This window comes from Malaclemys terrapin, chromosome 24, assembly GCF_027887155.1.
Source record: "Malaclemys terrapin pileata isolate rMalTer1 chromosome 24, rMalTer1.hap1, whole genome shotgun sequence".
NCBI lineage: Eukaryota > Metazoa > Chordata > Testudines > Emydidae > Malaclemys > Malaclemys terrapin.
This window is the reverse complement of record NC_071528.1, coordinates 12,221,466-12,243,766: the sequence shown is the minus strand read 5'-3', so window position 1 is coordinate 12,243,766 and position 22,301 is coordinate 12,221,466. Positions and strand designations below refer to the sequence as shown.

At 54.6% G+C, this 22,301-nt stretch overlaps 1 protein-coding gene across 2 annotated transcripts; it reads right to left on the bottom strand.

The window, feature by feature from the left end:
• Window positions 1–333: 333 nt before the first annotated feature.
• Window positions 334–21,440, bottom strand: MISP (mitotic spindle positioning). Of its 2 annotated transcripts, none has more exons than XM_054013769.1 (5): window positions 21,201–21,440; window positions 6,809–9,044; window positions 5,265–5,482; window positions 3,790–3,828; window positions 334–984 (listed from the first exon to the last, which is right to left on the bottom strand). In XM_054013769.1, exons 1-5 carry the CDS (start codon window positions 21,258–21,260, stop codon window positions 895–897), a joined length of 2,643 nt encoding a protein of 880 aa, XP_053869744.1. In that variant the 5' UTR covers window positions 21,261–21,440; the 3' UTR covers window positions 334–894. The 2 variants fall into 2 exon arrangements, with proteins under 2 accessions (XP_053869744.1, XP_053869746.1); XM_054013771.1 differs by lacking the exon at window positions 21,201–21,440 and adding an exon at window positions 10,739–10,871.
• Window positions 21,441–22,301: the final 861 nt, after the last annotated feature.

Genomic DNA, 22,301 nt, shown 5'->3' with positions numbered 1-22,301 from the left:
TTAAATAGTATTCTATTGTTGTTGCACAGCGTGATTAATTGCGCCATTCATTTTTTAATTGCTTGATAGCCCTAGTTAGTATCCTGAGGTTTGCTTATATTTTCCCACTCCTGTGAGCGGGGCAGCACCTCTGCTTTTTGAATGCCTTGGGCCAGACATAAAGAGGCATCCTGGGAATTCCTACTTACCCTTTCCTCCAGGAAAGCTTGTCACTGCAGTTCAAGGGCTTTCCCCTCCCTTCCCCCCCATTCTCCCTAAACACACACACACACTTTCAAATCCCCAACACAACTTCACCTGAACATCTCTACAGACAAGACAGGCTGGGAAGAATGAGGGGAGGTATGACTCTTTAATAAATTATTAGCAAAATAAACAACAGCATTAATATATATATTTTATATAGCACTCATCTCTGCAGATCATATCAACTTCTCCTCTGTTTCACATTTTGATGCTTGTGAAGATCCAAAGACATCTGTCTATCAAGGGAAGTTCTAATGGCGTGATAGCTAAGCACCTAAGACAGCTTCAGAAATAACTCCTTTTGCCAGCCACAGGGACACAGCTCGGAGTTAAATTACAGTCCGCGTTTCACTCCATCTAGCCTGTATCTACTTGCAGAGAAGTAGAAACTAAAGTGATCCATTTCTCCACCTGAAAAATATTCCTTTGGCAGGCGGGGATACAAGCACAAGCTAAAATTTTTAAACAGTCGCCTTTTGAGATTTAAACATATGCAATTTTCAAAAGTCCGTGAGTCTTACAATCATCATGTGGAGAAACAGTTGGATGATTTGTACTTAGCATAGATTGAATCCAAAGCGGAGTAAATGTAAATACAAAGCGGAGTCTGGCGGGGTCACTGCTCTTCCCTTGGCTGCGAGAGCTTCCTCAGGCATTCTCTTTGTTGAAGAACTGTCCCGATTCCCAGCGTTTGGCCATGGCATTCTTGTGGCGTGTCACTCTGGTGCTTTCTAAAATCTAAAATTAAACACAAAATCATAGACTGATTCTTATGCACTGGCTTTTTATTTTTATAAGACTGTGTTTGTTCCTTAACCTTCCCTTCCTCCCACCGTCCCCACCCTCCCCCCAAATCTTAGGCCTAACATTTTCAGCAGCACGCACTGATCTGAATTGTCTTAAGTTCAGAGTGCCTAATTTGACACATTTCTGTCTTGATTTCAAAAGAGTTGACCACCCACAGCTCATGGAAAATTTGACTCGTGGTGACTCAAGTTGGAGGCCGCTTTTAAAAAAATCCCAACATCAGGCCCTGCAGAGGAGCAAACTCACCCCTGCAGCACCTCCTGCTGGTGACTCCCGGGAATTAGCTCGCTCCAGAGCGCCCTCTGCATGCTGGTGATCTGCCTGTCCTCTGGCCCCCATTGTCCCTCCCTGGACCCCAGTGCCCTTGTACCTGGGATGCTGCCCCCCCAGCAGTAACCCCTCAGTCTTAGGGTCTCCCCTCCCTGGGGAACCCCCACCCACTATTCCCACCTCACCTCAGTATAAGGCTACTGCCAGTCATTGTCTAGCCCCACACCCTGGGGCAGACTGCAGTATCAGCCTATTCATCACTGTCAAGGTTGGGTTTGGACCTGCTGCTTTGGCCTACCCCTGGGTTGCCCTCTGCAACCCCCAGTACCCCTTGGCCTTCTGCTAGGCTGCAGCCTGGGGCTTTTCCAGCTGGAGCTCCCCAGCTCCTCTGCCTTTCCCTAGCCCAGCTCCACTCAGGTACCCTGTCTCTAGCTCCCTACAACCAGACCCTTCTCTCTCTGAATGCAGAGAAAGACTGCTTGGGGGCCTGGCTCACAGCCTTTTTGTACAGGCCAGCTGTGGCCTGATTGGGGCGTGGCCCAGCTGCGGCTGCTTCCCAAATCAGCCAACCCCAGGCCCAGCCCTCTCCAGGGCTGCTTTTAACCCCTTCTATTTTAGGAACAGAGTAGGCACCCCGCTACAGGCCCTTACAGAGGAAGGCAGTGATAAGGTAGCCAGCCCTGCTCCCATTGAAATTGGTGGGAGTTTTGCTTTTGAACCAGGCACATCTGCCAGACTGACTGGCTAGTTACACATTTCTACATCCACAAGGAAAGTGTCTTAAACAAGCAGTGAGTAGGGCCAGGCTGCTGAGACACCTGTCCAGCTAAATCCTGCCCTCTGTGCAGAACGAGAAAGCAGGATCTATCTATTATACTTACATGGCTCCCATTAATGTAGTGTCTAAGCTTTTCACTCTTTTTAATGTATTTATCATCCCAATACCCCCTATGAGGCAGGGCAGTGCTATTATCCCTATTTTACAGATGTGGAACTAAGGCAAAGAGAGACTAAGTGACTTGCCCAAGGCCATATAGGAAGTCTGTGGCAGAGAAGGAAATTGAATCTGAGTCTCATTTAATTATTTCCCTGTCGTTGTGAGGGCCTTGGGCACTGATGCACCTCAGCTCCTCCTTCTCTGCCTGTGGCACATAACAGTCTAGTCTCCTGTAAGCTCTAATACTTTGGCCTCGTTCCGATTGTTGGGTTAGTGAGCGAGTGCTGGCTGGTGTTGGTGTTGGCCTGTGATATACAGGAGTTTAGACAAGATGATCTAGTGGTCCACTCTGGCTTTAAACTCCATGACTCCCAAGTTGCAGGCTGCTAACCACCAGACTGTCCTTCCTCTTTTCCGGGAGCGTTCACTCTTGGAGGTGTCTCTGTCAGCCCACTCCTCTCTCTCATGGTTGGAAACATCTTTGTTGCCTAAGGGCTGTGTTTAGTCAGCCCAATTCAGCTGTTTGAAGATGCTCTTTAGTAATCCATGAAGTTTGGAGAAGAATTTTCCATCCCCAGCAGAGACCAGCTCTCTGCAATATTCCAGCGTACGCCAGGCCTAAGCCACTGCGTGGCTTGAACACTACAGGCCTGGTTCACTGCTGCCCAGGACCTTGTGCCATCTCTGACACCAGTGGCAGATGCGTGTAATCCGCTACCATTTCGTCTGAGTAGCCCTTTACATCCCTTTGGCACAGATGTCAACAACAGCACAAGGTGCAGAGTAGCAGAGACTCAAGGCCCTGTCTCGGGTATTTCAGTAACGTTCCTTTTCCATCAGCTGACTTGAAACTTTAGGAATTTAACATGGTGCGTTTGCGATGTGTGCCCAAGAGGACCAATGAAGGCTCCCCACAGCCTGAGCTCACAAAACTGAACCTAGAGTTGGATTGAGACTCAGATCAGGACTTCCCAAAGTCGGTCAGAGACCTGGACTCAGCCAAGAGGTCTCTTAGCCTCCAGGGGCTGGATTCCCATCTGATGTTCCCCAATGCTGGAGGGTGTTTGGATCCGGCCTATTTCTAATGAACTCACTACTAGTGTTAACCCACTGGAGTTTCCCTTAACCCCGGCTGGGGCCGGCTCCTAGCACAGTCTGACCTTGGAGTGAGAGACTGGCTAGAAAAAAACTTCTATTCTTCTCCTCTCACAATGGAATAACTTCCTCCATGCAACGCCAGACAAAGTAGCTACACTGCGCAAGGATAGGCTGTTAACCCTTTCCCTGCCCATGGCATTCCACAGCCACACATAGAGGTGCCCTCACAGTTCTCTTTCCCGAAGTGCCTGTTGGAGGGGGACTTGACGTTCGGAGCTCTGCTCAGTGATTGGAATCTTCCTGGCTAGAAGGAAATGAGTGCCAGAGAAATGCAGACGTGGTCTGGACCATGTGGGTATTTGGGAGGAGGGAGGCTGGTCTGAGAAGACCGGGGAAGTCCGAAGAAAGGCTTAAGTGTCTGATGTATTTACCTCTGCGTTGACGTCATCGCTTGCTTCAATGCTTGCATACTGCAAGAGGGGAAAAAAAGGGTCAGATGAAAAGAACCTGGCAGAGAAACAGGGAGGGTGATAAAGAGAATACAGGCACGAGGGGCAACCCCCTACAGCAGGGGTGGCCAACCTGAGCCTGAGAAGGAGACAGAATTTACCAATGTACATTGCCAAAGAGCCGCAGGAATACGTCAGCAGCCCCCCATCGGCTCCCCTGCCCCGCTCCCAGCGCCTCCCACCCACCGGCAGCCCCGCTGATCAGCGCCTCCCCCTCCCTCCCAATCAGCTGTTTCATGGCATGCAGGAGGCTCTGGAGGGTGGGGGAGGGGCGAGGGCACAGCAGGCTCAGAGGAGTTGGGGGGAAGGGGTGGAGTGGGGGCAGGGCCTGTGGCAGAGCCAGGGGCTGACCAGCGAGCACCCCCCCGGCACATTGGAAAGTTGCCGCCTGTAGCTCCAGCCCCGGAGTCGGTGCCTGTACAAGGAGCCGCATATTAACTTCTGAAGAGCCGTATGTGGCTACGGAGCCACAGGTGGGCCACCCCTGCCCTACAGAGACAGACTGTGCTGGGCCTGCATCAAGCGTGTGTGGAGCAGAAGGTTCAAGGAGTCTGCGCTTGCTTGTGGGGCGGTGGAGCACAGACCCCACCCACCGCCAGCCCTCCCAAAGTGGGTGGGGAGGAATAGGGCACAAGCATAGCTCCAGCCGCAGAGCTCGCTGGGTGCGGAGGGGAACCTACACCGCCGCAGTGGCTAAGGGGGTGTCGACGCTTGACGGCGGCATGCGTGGACGTAGCCAAGCGAGCTCTGATTTAGTTGGGGTTGGTCCTGCTTTGAGCAAGGGGTTGGAGTGGATCCCTTCCTGAGGTCCCTTCCAAGCCGGATAGTCTATGATTCTGCCTAGCTCCAAGAACAATAGCAGTGACGTGGCAGCATTGGCACAAGCCCACCCAGCCCCTTGGGGACGTATTCAAGCGGCTAGCCCAAGCTGCCACAGTGTCCCTGCTATTGCTAGCGAAATCAAAGCTAGCGTGGGCAGGGCTCCATGTGCACTCACCCCTCTGACTGTGGCACAGACAGGCCCTCAGGCAGTGCAGCTGCTGCACCGTCTAGCCAGCCTCCCTCCCTGCAGGATCTGGGCACCCGCAGGCCCAGGAAGTCGGCAGGTTTCACAGGCAGGGAGCTGAGCTGGGTCACACCCAGGGAATCTAGACCCCAGGTCACCTACGCCCTGGCCTGGTGCCTTGACCTACCGCTTTTCCAAGTGGCAGGTGAAATAAGGCAGCAGGGGAGACTCAGCCTTTCCTCTCACAGCCAGCACCACGCGCAACGTCGACAAAATTTCATTGCCTTTTACACCTGAGCAACTGCACGGCCATGCTTCCCACACCCAGCCCGCTGCTAGAACGTGACTGTGCCCCAGGCCGGCCCCGAGGCTGCCAGGCAGGAGCGCTCACCTTCCTGTCTTCTTTCAGCTTCATCTTCTTCTTCTCATCCCGCGGGGGCCCCGTGGGACCGTCATGGGCTGTTTCAGAGGCGTGTCTGCCCGTGTAGCCCTGATAGGGACTGGGCACGTTAGGTGGAGAGGCTGACCCCGGCGTCCCTGACTGGTGCGAGGCAGGAACAGAAACGGGTGATTCAGTCACCCAGTAGCTGTCAGCGATGCCCGAGGCGGCTTAAAGAGAAAGACACACGTGCAAAGGGAGCAGAAACCGGGGATGCGTTTTCAGAGGTCACTGGGCCCATGGGATATAAAAAACAGGAGCAAGGTCTCAGGAGTTTTCCTTTGGCCTGAGTCCAGAGCACCCCCAGAATCCAGAGGAGTCTTGGGTCTGCAGTTCCTGCTCTGACCCATCCCTAATTCTATTAAGACCGCCCTCTATGCTTTCTCCACCCCAACCCGGCCTCCGCCCAGGCAGTCTGGGCTGGATCCAAAGCCCACGGAAATCGACGGAAAGACTCCCAGGGACGTCAGTGGGCTCCGGATCAAGCCGCTCTGTGCTGCAGTAATGGAATCCTCCAGCAGGCATTGTTTGCTAACAGGATATGGGCATCCTACTGGAGAGCTGAGCAAGTCCTTGCCGGGAGGAGTTTCTTTGCCCCCCCAATCTCCACCCCCACCCACTCCTGTTCTCAGGGATGTTTGCCCCAGAGGTGTGGAGGGGACGTGGCATTTTTAACCTTTACTCTGTTTGTTTGCTTGCAGCTGGGCAGCTTGCAAGCCGTGACTGGATTCCCAGGGGTGTGGGAGGCTGACACGGGAGAGGAATGAGCAAACAGGGGAAGGTGATCTGGCATGGCATCTGCCTGAGTCAGACCAGAAGGCGCTCCTTGGGGAGATGCTTGTGTGCTGGAGATGGGGCTTGAGCCATGAACTTTGGAGCTGGCTTTGAATTCAAACGTGGGAAGCGGTGGGGTGGGGTAGGGGAACAAGGATCTGGGGTCCCAGTTTGGGCCCAGCGCTTAACCCCTTGTGAGCCCTTCTCTTAGGCTGCAGGCTCCTTGGATATCCATTGAGGGAAAAACTCCTCTCTGCTCAGGGGGCCAGCACCAACTCTGTGCACCATCTAAAGCCTAAAGGCCTGGTTCTCAGTTACTCCATTCCTGGGCTTAGGACAAGGATGGGGGGGGGGGGGGAAGGTGAGGTAGGCTGGTTGTGCTCCCCCAATTCTGGGGCTGTGCAGGGACCTGCCCAATGGTTCCCATGGTCTCCTAGGGGCCTTTGGAAGCACAGAATAGCTCTTGGTCATGACTCCAATCCACCTGCTACACTGGGAACCGGGCCGGGCGGGGGGGGGGGGGCGCGCCGGAGTGTGTTCGGGGGGCAAAAATTATCCTGGGGCTGTTTCCACTCACTCTAAGGCCCCCTTATGCAGCCAGGGCAGATAAAAGGGGCCCTGCTGTCACCAAGAATCCCAGGGCATAAGGACATTGGTGATGCATAGGACTCACGCTGGCCCCAAGGGAGCGAAGCCCCATAGTTCTGTCTCTCTCTCCTCACCTGAACTCTGAGATGAAAGCTGAGACCGGAAGCCCTTCTCCCAGGCAGAGCCGTCATCGGTGGCTGGAGAGAAGCTGTCAGTCAGCAGCCTGTGCCGCCGCTGCTCCTGCAGCTCCTGTTCCCTCTGCAGAGCATTCCGGATCTCCTCCTCGATCAGCCAAGATGTCTGGGGCTTGCCCTTCTTCAGGGTGTACTGGTCCTCCTGGCCCGCTGGCTCCAGCATCTTTTCCTTTCCGAGCAGGCCCTGTGTCCCCGGGTCGCTCACAAAGGAGATCTTGGGTTTCCAGAACGGTGTGGCAAAGGATTCCTTGTGCACCCTGACCCTCTCCTCTGGACTTGGCGTGGAATCTGCCCTCTCTGTACTGCTGGGGCACCTTGCCCCGAAGGAATCCTCATCCATCAACTTGCTGCAGCGGCCGGAGGGCTGATTGCATGACAGCAGCTCATCTGCCGGGCTTCTCTGACTGGTGTTTAGCGTGGAATATGGCTGATCAGCCTGGAAGCTTATTAGATTCACATTGTGGTTAGGGACTCTCTTTCCATCTGTGGTGCTCTCCGTGGGGCTGAAGCTGCCATCCATGGCTTGCTCCAGTGCAAATTTGCTGTTCAGGGTCCCCGTTCGGTCCTCTGATTTCTTTGCAAACGCTGTTTTGTGTGGGGCCGGGAAGGCATCCTCCTGCTCAAACACTTTCTTGCGCTCCCCCAGTTCCTGCTGCGTCCCCTTATCATACATCCCCAGTAGCCTCCCTTCCTTCTTCAGATCTTCTTCCCGCTTGGTTTCCTGCTCGATCTCCCTCTGGACGTAGAAGGAAACACGGCCTTTGTCTTTCACTTTCCTGGAGGAAGGTAAAGAGAGAGACGTGGAGAGGAGGGGCTTGGTCTGGATTTCCACCAGCTCACGGCTGCTGGTCTGTCTCTGGATCCCTCTCTCTTTCCGTAGGCTTTCCTCCCTCTCCATTGCCAAGCGGATTTCCCGTTCTATGGGTGTCTCATTCCTGGCCTTCAGCTCTTTGGCAGGATCCTGGTTGCTGGCTTTGAAATCCAGCTGAGTGTCGAAGACCTCATTGGACAGGCTTCCATCGCTAACGTAACCCGCGCTGGACTCATTGGACATTTCACCCAAGCCGGAGTCCAGGTCATCTCTGGACGAGGTTTTGGTCAAGCTGGCCATTCTCCCGTTGGGATCGTCCCTTTCTATACCAGCCTTTTTGGGAGCATACAGCTCCTCAGCCATGGGTGTCTTGTACACCACATCATACCCGTTGATCTCTCTCTGGCTGGGTGCATCGGCAGCGTCATAGTCCATAAACATCTTTACCACAGCCTCAGCGCTGTGCCACGCTCCCTCATAGGTGTTCTGAGTTGATTCTGGCTTTGGAGACATAACGTGCTGCCTCGGGCTGAAGAGCAAGCTTGGGTTAGTCTTTTCCAGCGTGAGGAACTGTTGCCGGGCAGCGGCAAAGTTGATCTGCTCCCTGTCTATGTTTTCCGGGTCGACGGTGGTCCTCACTTGAGCCGGGGAAGGGTTATCAAAGCAAAGGGCAAAGCTGGTGGCATAGCCTCCTCCCTGCTTAGCCTCATACCTACCAGATGAGCCTGTGCTTAGAGAATCCAGCTCCTCTGTGGAGTTCTGCTTCTCAGCCATGGTGGAGCTTCTCCTCACCACCTGGCTTTGGATGACCTCTTTCCTCTCCTCCTCGAGCTCTTTTGCTTTCTCGGGAGAGATGTCCAAATGGGTGAGTGGGTAATTCAGTTCTTCTTCATCATCCGAGTACAGCTTGGATGGCTTCCTCTCCTCTTTATAAGCCCTGACATCATACAACATCCCCGACTTCACGAGCTCTAGCTTGGACTCTCTGTCTGGAGGTGGAGTCCAGAGATCCCTTCCAGCATCCAGGGAGTTTGTTGCTAATTCAGATCTGTCTTCTGGCAGACAGCCGGGTCTCCAGTCGTGGCCATTTTCAGCCTTGCCCTGGCTGTAAGGAGCAAACACGTCATCGCTGCTCTCAGCTCTCAGTTCTGCAGACGAGCTGCCTTGGTGAGTGTTGTATTCAGGAGTCGTGTGAGGGATATGGAAGATCAGGTTTCTGGTGACTCTGTCCATTTCCTGGGGCGATTCCTCAATCAACTCTTCAGAAGCGTCTTCCTGGACTCTGAGCTGCAGTTCACCAGTGGGGTTAATCGCGGGTTCCTCATACACCTGAAGGCCTTCTGCATGAAAGACGTTTTGCTGTCCCTAAAGTGGGAGGGAAGTCACATGTTAGAGAGAAACACAAGGAGCCGAAGTCACAAATGAGTATGAGAACGCTGCTCATTCTCCTGACACCAGTGTTCCATTCTGACCCCAGAGTTACTCCTCTGCTGATCAGTAGCTGATGTCCAGGACCCTGCAGGTCAGCTTCCTAGTGGAGGAAAAATCAGCGATGCAGAATATGGATATATTCTCAGTGTAACTTGTTTTATTTACACATATACACCAGTTCCCGAACAGAGGTGGTCAAAGAGCATGCAGGGCAATCCTCCAGGAACCTCAGCCCAATACGAATGTCTGCTTCCCCGGGAGCAACTCTGCATCAAGAATCGCCTAAAATCAGAGTCCATGGCAGGCAGCAAATTCTCGTGCTGCTCTCACAGCCCCTTCTCTCCTGAAGCTGCCCCTACACGAAACCCTTGCATAAGCCAAAACTAACAACAACACTGCATATCTTCTTGAGAATCAAAACTTGCTCACGCACTCAGAACTTGGAAAAGCGCCACCTGGTGACAGCTGCTATAACCCACATAATGCTGTGGAACCTGTGGGTGGCACCACACCTGTGTACTGTTCACCTTTGGGGGCATCATATGATGAAAACATATTGAGGAAGGGCTGGTGTGTATGTAGCATCTCTGCCTTCTACTGGAGAGAATCGGGACTACTTAACTATGTGTCATAGGCCCTATATTGCTGGCACAAGGGATTCTCCTTTAGCTCAGTGCTACAGACCTATGTGTCTGGAGCAGGAGGATCTGAGTTCTATGGCTATAAAGTTCTCTGTGGCTGTGGTGCTTAGCACAACGATTATGTCCATGGGTGTGTTATGGACACAGGTTGTTCAGCAATGAAGGGGAGGGGATCATATTTAGAGAAGACCTAGGCAGGGAAAGACAACGAAGCTCAGATAGCAAAGGGGAATGAACCTGTGGATGGAAAAAGAATGTCATTTAGTGTTCACATTTTGTAGCTCTCGCAGATTTCCCCCTCTCGAGCCAGGGAACGATAAGCGCCAGCAACTAGGGTATATATTTGAAATGATCGAAAGGGTGTGGATCATAAACACAGTTCCATGACTCATAAAATGCAGCGAACTTTCACCCAAGTATCGTGCAAAACAGAAATAAATTCCAGCCCTTGACCTTGGCTTTTATGCCTTCTCATGCCAATTGTTCATTATGAAACCTGCTGAAGGTGGCGACAGCAGCAGGAGAGTCTATGCTAATCCTCCGATGACTGTAAACCAGTTACCTCCTTTGTTGTTGCAGGAGCTATATTGCATCCGGAGTCGATTAGTGGAGCACAGAATTCTCAGGGATGGGGAGCTCCATAGATATCTACGCAGTGCATTCATTTATGTATTGGGGCGGGGCTGGGAGTCCAGGCTATCTATGTAATAATCCTTGCCACACACGTCAGCAGCAATCGAAAACAGCACCAAAACCAGAGTTCTCCATTTGAGCTAAAGGGGACCCTCCATCCAGGGGTAGTACGTAGCCAGCTGTTATAGTAACTGGGGACACTAGAAGGAGACGTGATTACATGTAACCAGTAAAAGCCTGACCCAAAGCCCACTGAAGTTAATAGAAATAGCTTCAGGAGGTCTTGCATCAGGCTCAAAGTAAGTACACCTCTACCCCAATAGAACGCTGTCCTCGGGAGCCAAAACCTCTTACCGCGTTATAGTGAACTTGCTTTGATCCACCGGAGCGCGCAGCCCCGCCTCCCTGGAGTGCTGCTTTACCGCGTTCTATCCGAATTCGTGATATAGCGGGTCACGTTATATCGGGGTAGAGGTGTTTATTGCACCTTGAACATAAGAAGAACATAAGAGCGGCCCTCCTGGGTCAGACCAAAGGTCCATCCAGCCCAGTGTCCTGTCTTCCAACAGTGGCCAATGCCAGGGGCCCCAGAGGGAATGAACAGAACAGGGAATCACCAAGTGACCCATCCCCTGTCGCCCCTTCCCAGCTTCTGACAAACAGAGGCTAGGGACACCATCCCTGCCCGTCCTGGCTAATAGCCATTGATGGACCTATCCTCGGTGAACTTGTCTAGTTCCTTTTTGAACCCTGTTATAGCCTTGGCCTTCACAACATCTCTTCACAACCTTGACTATAGATCTCTCGATGCCATCAGAAACCCTTATGATCATCTAGTGTGACCAACTGTATAACCCAAGCCAGAGAAACTCACCCAGCGACTCTTGGAAAGATACCCAGTCTTGATGTAAAGACTTCAAGCGCTGGAGGATCCCCCAGCACCGTAGGTCTGTTGTTTCAATGATTAAAGCCCCTCACCCTCACTTTTAAATACTTCCACTTATTTCTAGCCTGCAGCTTCAGCTTCCAACCACTGGACCTTGTAATGCCTTGTACAGCTCGATGAAAGGGCTGCTGTGATGCGGTCGCATCTCTCCCAGCTGTGACGTTGCTGCGGTCAGTAAAATGGTGTCACCTGCTAAGGTTAGCCATTGCATGCGTCAGGCACGAAGAAGCGACAAGCCTCATGTTTGAGTTATGTGAGGACGGCTCTGCCAGCCACTGGAGAACTTTGCACAGCTGTTCCTCCCGGGAGCTGAGGGCTTTACAAATACAGTTAACTCAGCCTCCCAGCTGGAGGTGAGGTCAATATTATGACACCCCATTTTATAGTGGAGGAAATTGACTGACAGATTAGAGCGAGATACTAGGGTGTAGAATGGAACCCAGGATGCCTCATCTCTTGCTCTAACCACTAGACCCCACTCTCCTCCCAGAGCTGAGTCCCACTCCTAATCACTACCCCCCATTCCCTTCCTTGAATGAGAACCCAGGAGTCCTGACTCCCAGTCCCCTACTCGAACTACAACACCCCCTCTCTGGCAATGGTATCTGCAGCCCTTCCTACTGCGTGACTGGTGCAGAACGTCTGCTCCAAGCAGAAGAGACCCTGGAGCTATTTCCGACTCGTTCCGAAGCCATTTCTGCAGTGCTTCTGGGAAGCCACTGCCCCCAGATGAAAGGGTCAAATTCACACCTGGAGAAAGCAGGTGCAATGCACTGGCACTGAAGCCACCTCTGCTTCTAGCCGGTCTGACTGGCTCCCATAGGCTTTTCACTGCACGGACACTGACCTGCTTAGAGAGAGTCACGGGGACAGCAGGTGTAAGGTGCTTGACTCCAGGGATGGATTGGGCCCGGTGCACACTGGGAACCGAAATCCAATGGAGCTGCAGTTCCCAAGAGTTTATGCTCAGCTGAATTCTTATATGACTCTCTCATTTCATACCGGCGGGTAATTATCCTTCCTTTATAGCTCCTGACTACACGGAGATTGGAAACTTATCACCCGCCTGCAGCTTATCTCCTGTCCGGGGGTCAAAAGTCCCTGCTGGGAGTGGCTTTGCCGTTGTGGAATGTGGGTGGCTGTCAGCACTGGACACGTCATTGTACGCTCCACGTTCCTCCGACGGCGCTGCCATGGAGTGAGCCGCCAGCTAGAGCAGGCCCCTGGAGCGGGAACCTTTTCCAAAGCCCAGAGCCTCAGTGGGACGCACGTGGGAGTCAGGCGCTTCAATCCCTTTGAGGATCTGCACCTCAGGGGGTAAAGCCAATGGGACTTAGACTCCAAAGTGGGCCTTTGAAAACATTCCCCACTGTTGCAATGCCGTGTCGGATGGGAAAGGACCCTAGGGACTAGTGATTTAGGTTGGCTCCATTTTTGGGGTGCTCAGCGTTAGACACATTAAAGGAGCCCGATTACCAGACAGCACTCAGCAGATCAGGCCCCTGTAAGGTGTTTGAAGTTGGGCACCCGGAGTCCCGAGTCACTTTTGGAAATCTTGGCCCAGGGGCAGCGTGGCCAAGTGGGGGGAGACATGGGCAGGAAATATATTCTGCCCAGTTCTACCACAGACCTGCTGGCTGGCTGCGCAGAAGTCATGTCCCAGCTCAGTGCCTCAAGTCTCCCCATCTGTAAAATGGGGATAATGAGACTTAACCACTTTTCTGAAGTGCTGCGAGGTCTACGAAGGGAATCCTCAACGAAGAGCATGAGAGTTTGATGCTGCTTCTGGCTCCCTGCTTCTGGCTTTTGTGCAGTGGGGCGGGCAGGCAGGAAATATGTCCCTGTATGATCCCCCACCCAGGATCCCCCACCCCGTATGTCACACGTGCACGGGATCAACACATGCAGCATTCTGTGCATTGAGAGGGGACAATGTCACAACCATACTCCTGGCCTGCACCCTCTACATACACCCTGGCCTGCACCTGAATGAATGGCCAGGTTCCTAAACTCCCTGCCCCACTCCCAGGGAGCCCGGGGAACGGAGCAGGAGAAGAAGCACTAACCCTTGGATGGATATTCATGATCCAGGACCTACCTCCGAGGAAGGCCCACGCCCACTTCCATTGTCTTTGGAAGCAACAGGGCTCTTTGCTCGTCCTGCCAGATTTCTCAATTACAGAGGGAGGAACATTGTGAGGGGAGCTGATCAAGCAGAGGATTGGGGGCAGGGGGCTGAGGGAGGGCTATGGGTTATGTTTACAGTAAGGGACAGCGGCACTAGGACTCCTGGGTTCTATCCTCGGCTCTTTCTAGGAGGAGAGGGGAGGGGACAGACAGCGAATGGGGCGTGTGTGAACATGAAGGGGAGTTTGGTGATGCTAAGAGTGGCTCAGCAAATGGTGGGAATCCCCAAGGATGGCCCCCCCGCCCTGGGGATTTCCATAGTGGTCACTGGGTAGCACTGTGGCTCGGAACAGGGCTGGAAGAGGATTCTCTATGGAGAGCACTAAAGCAGGTGGTCGGGGATAAGAACATAAGAACGGCCAGACTGGGTCAGACCAAAGGTCCATCCAGCCCAGTATCCTGTCTCCCGACCGTGGCCAATGCCAGGTGCCCCAGAGGGAGTGAACCTAACAGGCAATGATCAAGTGATCTCTCTCCTGCCGTCCATCTCCACCCTCTGACAAACAGAGGCTAGGGACCCCATTCCTTACCCATCCTGGCTAATAGCCATTGATGGACTTAACCACCATGAATTTATCCAGTTCTCTTTTAAACCCTGTTATAATCCTAGCCTTCACAACCTCCTCAGGCAAGGAGTTCCACAGGTTGACTGTGCGCTGTGTGAAGAAGAGCTTCCTTTTATTTGTTTTAAACCTGCTGCCCATTAATTTCATTTGGTGGCCCCTAATTCTTGTATTATGGGAACAATTAAATAACTTTTCCTTATTCACTTTCTCCACACCACTCATGATTTTATAGACCTCTATCATGTCCCGCCTTAGTCTCCTCTTTTCCAAGGTGAAGAGTCCTAGCCTCTTTAATCTCTCCTCATATGGGACCCATTCCAAAACCCTAATCATTTTAATTGCCCTTCCCTGAACCTTTTCTAATGCCCGGATAGGAAGGTATGGGGCAAGCCTCTGCTAGTTGTGGGGTTCACTGCCCTGGAGTTTGGGGGGGAGAATGAGCGGCGCACTGGCGGCCTAGGTGAGGAGGAGGGAGGGGATGAGAGACCATGGACAGGAGCCCACAGACCAAATCATACCCCCCTCCGTGGGAGAATTTGGTACAGCCAAGAGGGAGGGAATCCCTGCCTGGCGGTGACCCTGCTGACCTGGGAAACTCTCATCTGCTGGCCAGGGCTGAGTCACAAAGTGCCACACAACCCATGGGTGCTGGGCGAAAACAGGGTGTCAAGCCCAGTGCAGTTGGACCCAGCCCCCACCACTGCATGCCCAGGGACTCACCCCTTGCAGCTCCAGAGGGGAGCTGGGGCACAACAGGATGGGCAGAGGTGGGTGTAGCTGTGGACCATGGAACGTTTAGGAGCATTAGAGATCATGGCTTCTCATATTTAAAGGGCCTCTGGTCACAGGGCCAGTTTCTTTTACAGCACATTCCTCGCCAGGGCGCTGGGATGGGCCGTCCCAACACGCCTGGTCCCCATTGCTCTGGGCCGCGCCGGCCCCAGCGCGCCCAGTCCCCATCACTCCGGGCCGCGCCGGCCCCAACGCGCCTGGTCCCCCTCGCTCCGGGCCGCGCCGGCCCCAACGCGCCCGGTCCCCATCGCTCCGGGCCGCGCCGGCCCCAACGCGCCCGGTCCCCCTCGCTCTGGGCCGCGCCGGCCCCAACGCGCCCGGTCCCCATCGCTCCGGGCCGCGCCGGCCCCAATGTGCCCGGTCCCCATCGCTCTGGGCCGCGCCGGCCCCAACGTGCCCGGTCCCCATCGCTCTGGGTCGCGCCGGCCCCAACGTGCCCGGTCCCCATCGCTCTGGGCCGCGCTGGCCCCCCACACACTCAGCCCACAGCAACCCCCACTCTCTGTAATAATTTCCTCAGCAATGTATTGTTGCCAGCAACATGGACAAGAAAAGCAAGACCTGAATTGCTGCTTCCCAAGCCTGGGAGAGAAACTAAGGAGGCAGTGGGGCAAAACCCAACCCTTCCCAGACCCTGCTCCTTACTGCCCCCTTCTCCTGCCCTCCGGTTCCTGGTCGGTAGAACGACTGCAAAGAGAGGCCAGAAGTAGCCCCATCACCTCGTTACTGTGAGAGGGACGAGCAGGGAGCGACCCCGCAGGGCACTGGCATTTCTGTAGCATTCATGGACTGCTCAGGGTCTGCCCCACAAATATTAAAAAGGGCACCGAAGTCCCTGGGGCCATTGTCCAGAGCAAGCGCCGCACACGCTAGTACCCAGCAGCCCCTGCAGCCTTTGCCTAGACCCAACGTTGCATCCTCTATTACCCAGAACCCCCTGGGTCCACTGCCCATACACAACACTGCATCCTTTATTACCCAGAAGCCCCTGGGGCTTTCCCCAGACCAAGCACCACATCCTCTATTACCCTGCAGCCCCCAGTCCCTCCCCAGACTTAACTCCACAGGCTCTTCACAAACACAACTGGCTTGGTTCTCGCTCCTTTCATGCGTGAACACTGACCAAAACATACACACAGAGCACCCACAGGCATCTGTACACAGACACTCACACCCACAGGTGCACACACACACACAGACCCATTTGCACACACGTGAGCATGTTCACACACACTGGACTGGTGTACAGACGACGCATACAGTACAGTGTAAGCGTTTGAGAGTCCTGGCTACACGCGCTATAGAAGAGCGAGGCTGTATTACCAGTAGCAGTAGAAAGTTATACAGGAGCTGCAAAGTCTACTGAGGCCCCACCCCTGATCCAGCCCCCCCACCCCACCCAGAGCACAATGCACGTACTGTCAAATGGACCCTCCAGCACGGGCGTTCCAGTTCCCCATGGAGACCTCTCAGGGGGCATCCGGCTGGGCTGGTGTTTGCGAGCAAGTGTGTTTTTTAACTACGCAGGTCTGGGTTGGGGGCAGGGTGGGGTGATGCTGCCGGAGCTGCCAGGAGACCACGGGCTGCATTGTCCTGATAAGCTCCTGGCCCCAAGTCAGTGAAGGAATTCTGAGAATTTGCCTGGGCTCGCTGTTGGAGGCAAAGGGTTGTTGAACCTGAGTCTAGTGCCCTGCTCCCTCCCCCAACGTGCACCTCATCGTGATGACCTGCACTTTGCAGCAGCCTGGAATTATCCGGCAGCTGAGTTACTGCAGGGACTCACCGGGAGGGACCCAGGGCCACAGGCTTGGCCCTTCTCCGACAGGCCTCGCATTGGCTGCATCGAGAGGTGGCTTTCGATCCTTTGTCCTGCAGCCTGGAATGCACTGAGACATCTGCTGGGAAAACTACCCCCTGCCCTGGCAGAGACACGGGCTCCACGGTTTAATACATTTGATGCCATCCCTTACCACCCATCAGCTTCTCTGATGCAGCAAACTAGACCCTCTTAGATCCGGACCCTAGTGAGGCCCTAGATCTAAACCATCCTGACATTTGAGGGAAATCTTGTGGCTGAAATCCTTTCCCTACCTCTGCCACAGGTTTGCCTTGTGACTTTGGGCTAGTCGCCTCCCCTCTCTGGGCCTCAGTTTCCCCATCTGTATAAAGATGACGCTGACCCATTGCACGAGTAGAGTTGTGAGTGTGAGTTCATCAGTGCAGTGCAGCGCATTGCCCAAACCAAGCACCACATTCTCTATTACCCAGCACCCCTGGGGCCACTGCCCAAACCAAGCGCCACATTCTCCATTACCCAGCAGCCCCTGGGGCCACTGCCCAGCCAAGCGCCACATTCTCCATTACCCAGCAGCCCCTGGGGCCACTGCCCAAACCAAGCGCCACATTCTCTATTACCCAGCACCCCTGGGGCCACTGCCCAAACCAAGCGCCACATTCTCCATTACCCAGCAACCCCTGGGGCCACTGCCCAGCCAAGCGCCACATTCTCCATTACCCAGCAGCCCCTGGGGCCACTGCCCAGCCAAGCGCCACATTCTCCATTACCCAGCAGCCTCTGGGGCCACTGCCCAAACCAAGCACCACATTCTCCATTACCCAGCAGCCTCTGGGGCCACTGCCCAGCCAAGCACCACATCCTCTATTACCCAGCAGCTCCTGTGGCCACGGTCCAACCAAGTGCTACATTCTCTCTATGTAAAGAGCTTGGAGCTTCTCCGACACACGGCACCAGAGAAGGGCGACGGTTGTTTGGATTCAAAGCTGGATCTGGAATTTGCTACCTGCACCCTTGTAACTGTCACCCACGTCATATAAATTGCCCGAGGGCTGGGAGATCATACAGCTCCTTGCCACAGCAGCCAGTGCGTGGGAGACACTGGATTAGTGACTGTCAAGTGGAGATGCTAGCACAAAGCCCCAATACCTGAGCGTGGTAGTCAGAGCTCTTTACCTGTGGCTTATTGCTGAGAAGGAAGCACATTTCTGGAAAGGGCAGGACTGTGCCCAAGAGCCCTTGAAGAGTACCAAAACGGCCTTGCTAAGCAAACACTTCAGGAGGAGGTGGGTTCAGGCACACGCACTGTCCTGTTTACATTATGGGCGCCTCTCCCCGGCCAGGATTCTCCTGTCCCAGCTGTGTATTATGTCTGATACCCCAAGTGTTTGCTCTTGCATAGCTGAGATGGGAGCTCTCGCCAACGCACAGTACCCTAGCCCCCGAACACTCAGCTCCGCAGCTGCAAAGTCTCCTGGGAGAGGGCTTATCCCTCAGGAGTCTCTCATTGGCTGCCTTGGTGCTCCCAGCCCATGCCATCCTGGGGATCTTGGGAATCAAACTCTGGCCTCTCTTGCCTCCCCTTAGGGTGTGGCACTAACTCGGAAGCCTCCCCAGCCCCGGGACTGGTGCTGCCATCATCACCCTGCTCTGCTAAGGACCAGTTGGCGGGAGGTGCTTCTGGGCAGCTCGTAATAAACCTCAGCAACATCTCACGTCTCCTGGAGGCAAGACCAACAAGGGGAAAGGGGAAGTCAGACTAAGGGGAAAGGCCTCCCCTTTCCATGGGTATGCTGATGCAATCAATGCTTCTCTGCAGAGGACCCCTGTGCATCCTCCATCTAACAAGCCAGCGCCAGGGGCAGGAGACGGGGCGTTCTCCGGCATCCTTTGAGTTCGCGGGTTGGGGGAAAGCCTCATGACACTCACAGCGCCACCTTCTGGAAGTGCCACCTAGTGCGAGCGACCAGTAAACGGCAGCACCCTATGCTACCTGCCAATCAACAGTGGCACCAGACAAGAGCGCCTCCTGATACATAGGGCTGCTGCCTGATAGTGCCGTCCAGGGCCCCCTCCTGACAACGGCACGCGGCTTCAACCCCTTCAAGACCAGTCCCAGCACTGCGCTTCTCCCTGGCCAGAGAGGTCTCCAGAGAAGCCCCACGTTCCAATGCCTCCAGGGGCAGGGAGTGTCCGGGTGGGTTGGTGTTTCTTAGCAGCTGATCCGTGGTGGTACCGTGGCCTCTTCCGTTGCTTTATAATTATGATTATTATTCCTTAGTATTTGTATTACTCTAGCACCTAAGAGCCCCAGTCAGAGCCCAGGCGCCAGGCGCTGCACAAACACCGAACAAAAATCCCGTCCCTGTTTTGATTTCCTGCCCCAGTTGGAAGCTGAACAAGAGAGGGGAAAACCCGCTCCCCAGGGGGCATTGCAGCAAGTTCAGACCAGTGCCGGGCACACCTCACCCTCTGCCGGGCCCTGGCCTCTCCCCCAGCCGGGCCAGGGAGACTCTGCTGAGCATCAACGTGGCGTCTCAGCAGAGGGACGGGGCCCAAGCTCTTCTCAGTGTGTAAATGAGAGCGACTGGGCGCGAGAGAGTGACACCGCGATGCTCCCTCCCCAGCCAACCTCCCCATCACTCCCTACAACGCGCCCAGGGCGCCCGGCACTGCTGCCGGCGTCAGATTTAGGCATCGCTCCAGGGCTGGGATCCCCGCTCACAGCAGAATCCAGCCTCTCCTTTGTCTGGGAGAAACGATGCCGAAACCCTAGATCGGGGCTTGTTAAGCTGTAGTTGAAAATCCCAGGTGTTCTAGGCAGGCTCACGCCCTCTGATTGACCAGCTCTGCTGTGAGCCCAGTGAAAAAACACTCTCCCCTCCCATTCCCCCAGGCCTCACCCAGCTCGGGCAGGGTTTTTTTTAGTGAGTGTCGCTCTTGTTTTTCACTGGGGCTTTTCCTGTCTACCTGGCCAGTGCATCTGAGTTGAGAGTGCTGTCCAGAGTGGTCACAATGGAGCACTCTGGGATAGCTCCTGGAGGCCAATACCGTGAATAGCGTCCACACTACCCCAAATTCGACCCGGTGATGTCGATTTCAGCGCTAATCCCCTCATCGGGCAGGAGTACCGAAATCGATTTTAGGAGCCCTTTAAGTCGACAAAAATGGCTTCGTTGTGTGGACAGGTGCAGGGTTAAATCGATCTAATGCTGCTTAATTTGACTTAAACTCGTAGTGTAGACCGGGGCTAAGGCTCCAGTATGCAGAAGCAGATGTGTTCTGATTTGAAACAAAGTCCACTGTCTGTTAACGTGGGTAAGAAAGATACCGCACCCTCAGGACGAGGGTGTGTCTAGTTCAAAATCAGGCGCTGGGATTTCTTGTACCCCTTGGCAGGTGTCACCGATGCTCTAGCTCTGGGTCTCAGAGCCCTGGGGCGTGTTACAGAACGCTGCTAGCGGCTACTGGACATTTCAGACAGCTTCAAGCAGAGCGCAGCTACTTAACACAGCAGGTGAGCGCAGGCAGAGGACACCTCCCAGCTGCTGAGTGTTTCAGGGAAGGGCAGACAGAAGGTACCTGGCGTGTGGCTGAATACAGCAGGTGAATGCGGGTGGAAGGTCCCTGCCGCGCTGGTGAGCGTACCAGCAGAGTCTGGATAGAACACACCTGCAGCAGGTAAGTCCAGGAAGGACGCACCCATTATGCTGCGGTGCTCCAGAGAGGTGATTTAGGCTCTCGCTTCCCTCTGATGTGAGTGGGATGTTGATGTTCGCATAGTCCTGATCCCAGCAGGGCTCCCTGCACGGACAACCGGGACAACCGGCTCTCCTCTTACACCTGCGAGCGCCAGGGCTGTTAGAAAGCCAGCAGCTTCCAGGGGAGCGGTGAACTAACCAGTCTGCCTGGTGTCCGCCAGGGTCACTTGGAGGTAACAACAGCTGATGTGGAATGTAGCCAAGCACTGGGCCAGCACAGGAATCCTGATTTCCAATCCCCTGCTTAACCTGCTAGAGAACACTCACCAAGAATAGAACCCAGGAGTCCTGGCTCCCAGACCCACCTGCTCTAACCACTGGACCACACCCCCAACCAAACCCAGGAATAGAACCCAGGAGTCCTGGCTCCCAGACCCACCTGCTCTAACCACTGGACCATACCCCCAACCAAACCCAGGAATAGAACCCAGGAGTCCTGGCGCCCAGTCTGAACCCCATAGGGTGCACTCCTTCCCAGAGTTGGGAATAGAAAACACAGGCATCCTGGCTTCCATTCCCCCGCCCCTTTCTAATCACTAAACTAGACACTGTACTCAAGGCATGAACAGAACCCAGGAGTCCGGATCCCCAGCCTAACCCTAGGGCACACTCCAGCCCAGGGATGGAAAGGCTGTAGGACCCAGGAGTCCTGGCTCACAGTTCCATCTCCCCCCTGCTCTAATCACTAGGTCACACAGCCTCCTCTTAGCGCTGGGGGTGAAGATTCACATGAAGAAACAGCCTAAGAATGTCTCACCATTGCGCTTACCTGTGCCCTGGGCTCCAGGGTGGAACAGAGGACCTGCCACGGCGGGGTGTATTTAAACATCTTCTCTCGCCCCTGGAATCACAGTTTGCGCCAGGAAGGCTGCCCCGTGGCACACAATGCCGGGTCCTAGGCGAAAGAGCCGCTGTCCAGGGCAGACCCACGGCCGTCAGTCTGATGGGGATGAGGCTCCCAGCCTCTGCAGGTTACCGCGATCCATCAGCGCGTAGGACTGATTGGAGCAGAAAGAGAAAGGGGATTTAGTCTGTTTACACCCGGCTGGGGAGTGACCAGTTATTCTGGAGCCAATCCCAGCTGGCGAGCGCTCCTCCTTCCACTTCCTCTCTAGGCGCTGCAGGGAGTTGGCTGCACCCTCTTAAGCAAGAGCCGCACAACACTCAGCAGGAATGGGGAAGGCAGCCCAGCCAAGGGCCCCGCAGGGGTGGGTCATGGGGGGGAGAGGAAAAGCCAGGTGAACCTCATGGTTGGCTGCTCCCTTCCCTTGTGTTTCTGAGCTCCCATCCAGCCCTCTGCTCTTCTGGTTGGGTGTTCCCACCACTTTGCCTGCTTTAGGTTGTGTGTGTGTGTGTCTCTCTCTCTCTCACACACACACACGCACACACACACACTCCCTTGGGCTCACACAACTCCCTGGGAAACCTGGACCCCCAGATTGTCATCTCCAAAGGCAGCAGGGAGGTGACACTAACACCACAGCATCCCACCTGTCGTGATCATCAGAAAGGAGCGAGTGTCCCTGGGAGAGGTGAACTGGCTGCAGGGGGTGGGCGGGACAGGGAAACAGAGGGAAGAGCTGGGCCCGCCTCATCTGGATGCCCCGGGATCGGGGGACAACGGGCTCCAGGCATCAGCCCTGGAGGAGGCGTCACTTACACCTGTTTCTTGTGCATGGTTCTGTGGCAGGCCACGTTCGATGTGAGCCCCCAGGCTCCTTGAGGGATGGGCTGAAAGCTGGGCTCCCATGTGGCTGTGTATAACGGGGACCCGGCTGGCTCTCACATGCCTAGATCCTGGGGAGGGTTTAGGCCTCATGTGCTTTAACAGGGTATCTGGGCAGAGGAACACCCAGCTAACTTTTTGGCA

Bases quoted from the DNA above. Each gene is read 5' to 3' on its own strand.
- MISP (XM_054013769.1), bottom strand. From the start codon at position 21,260: ATGTTTAAATACACCCCGCCGTGGCAGGTCCTCTGTTCCACCCTGGAG. The intron at 9,045-21,200 runs GTAAGCGCAATG...CTCCCACTTTAG, and splicing joins CCCTGGAGCCCAGGGCACAG to GGACAGCAAAACGTCTTTCA. The intron at 985-3,789 runs GTAAATACATCA...GTTTAATTTTAG, and splicing joins GCGATGACGTCAACGCAGAG to ATTTTAGAAAGCACCAGAGT.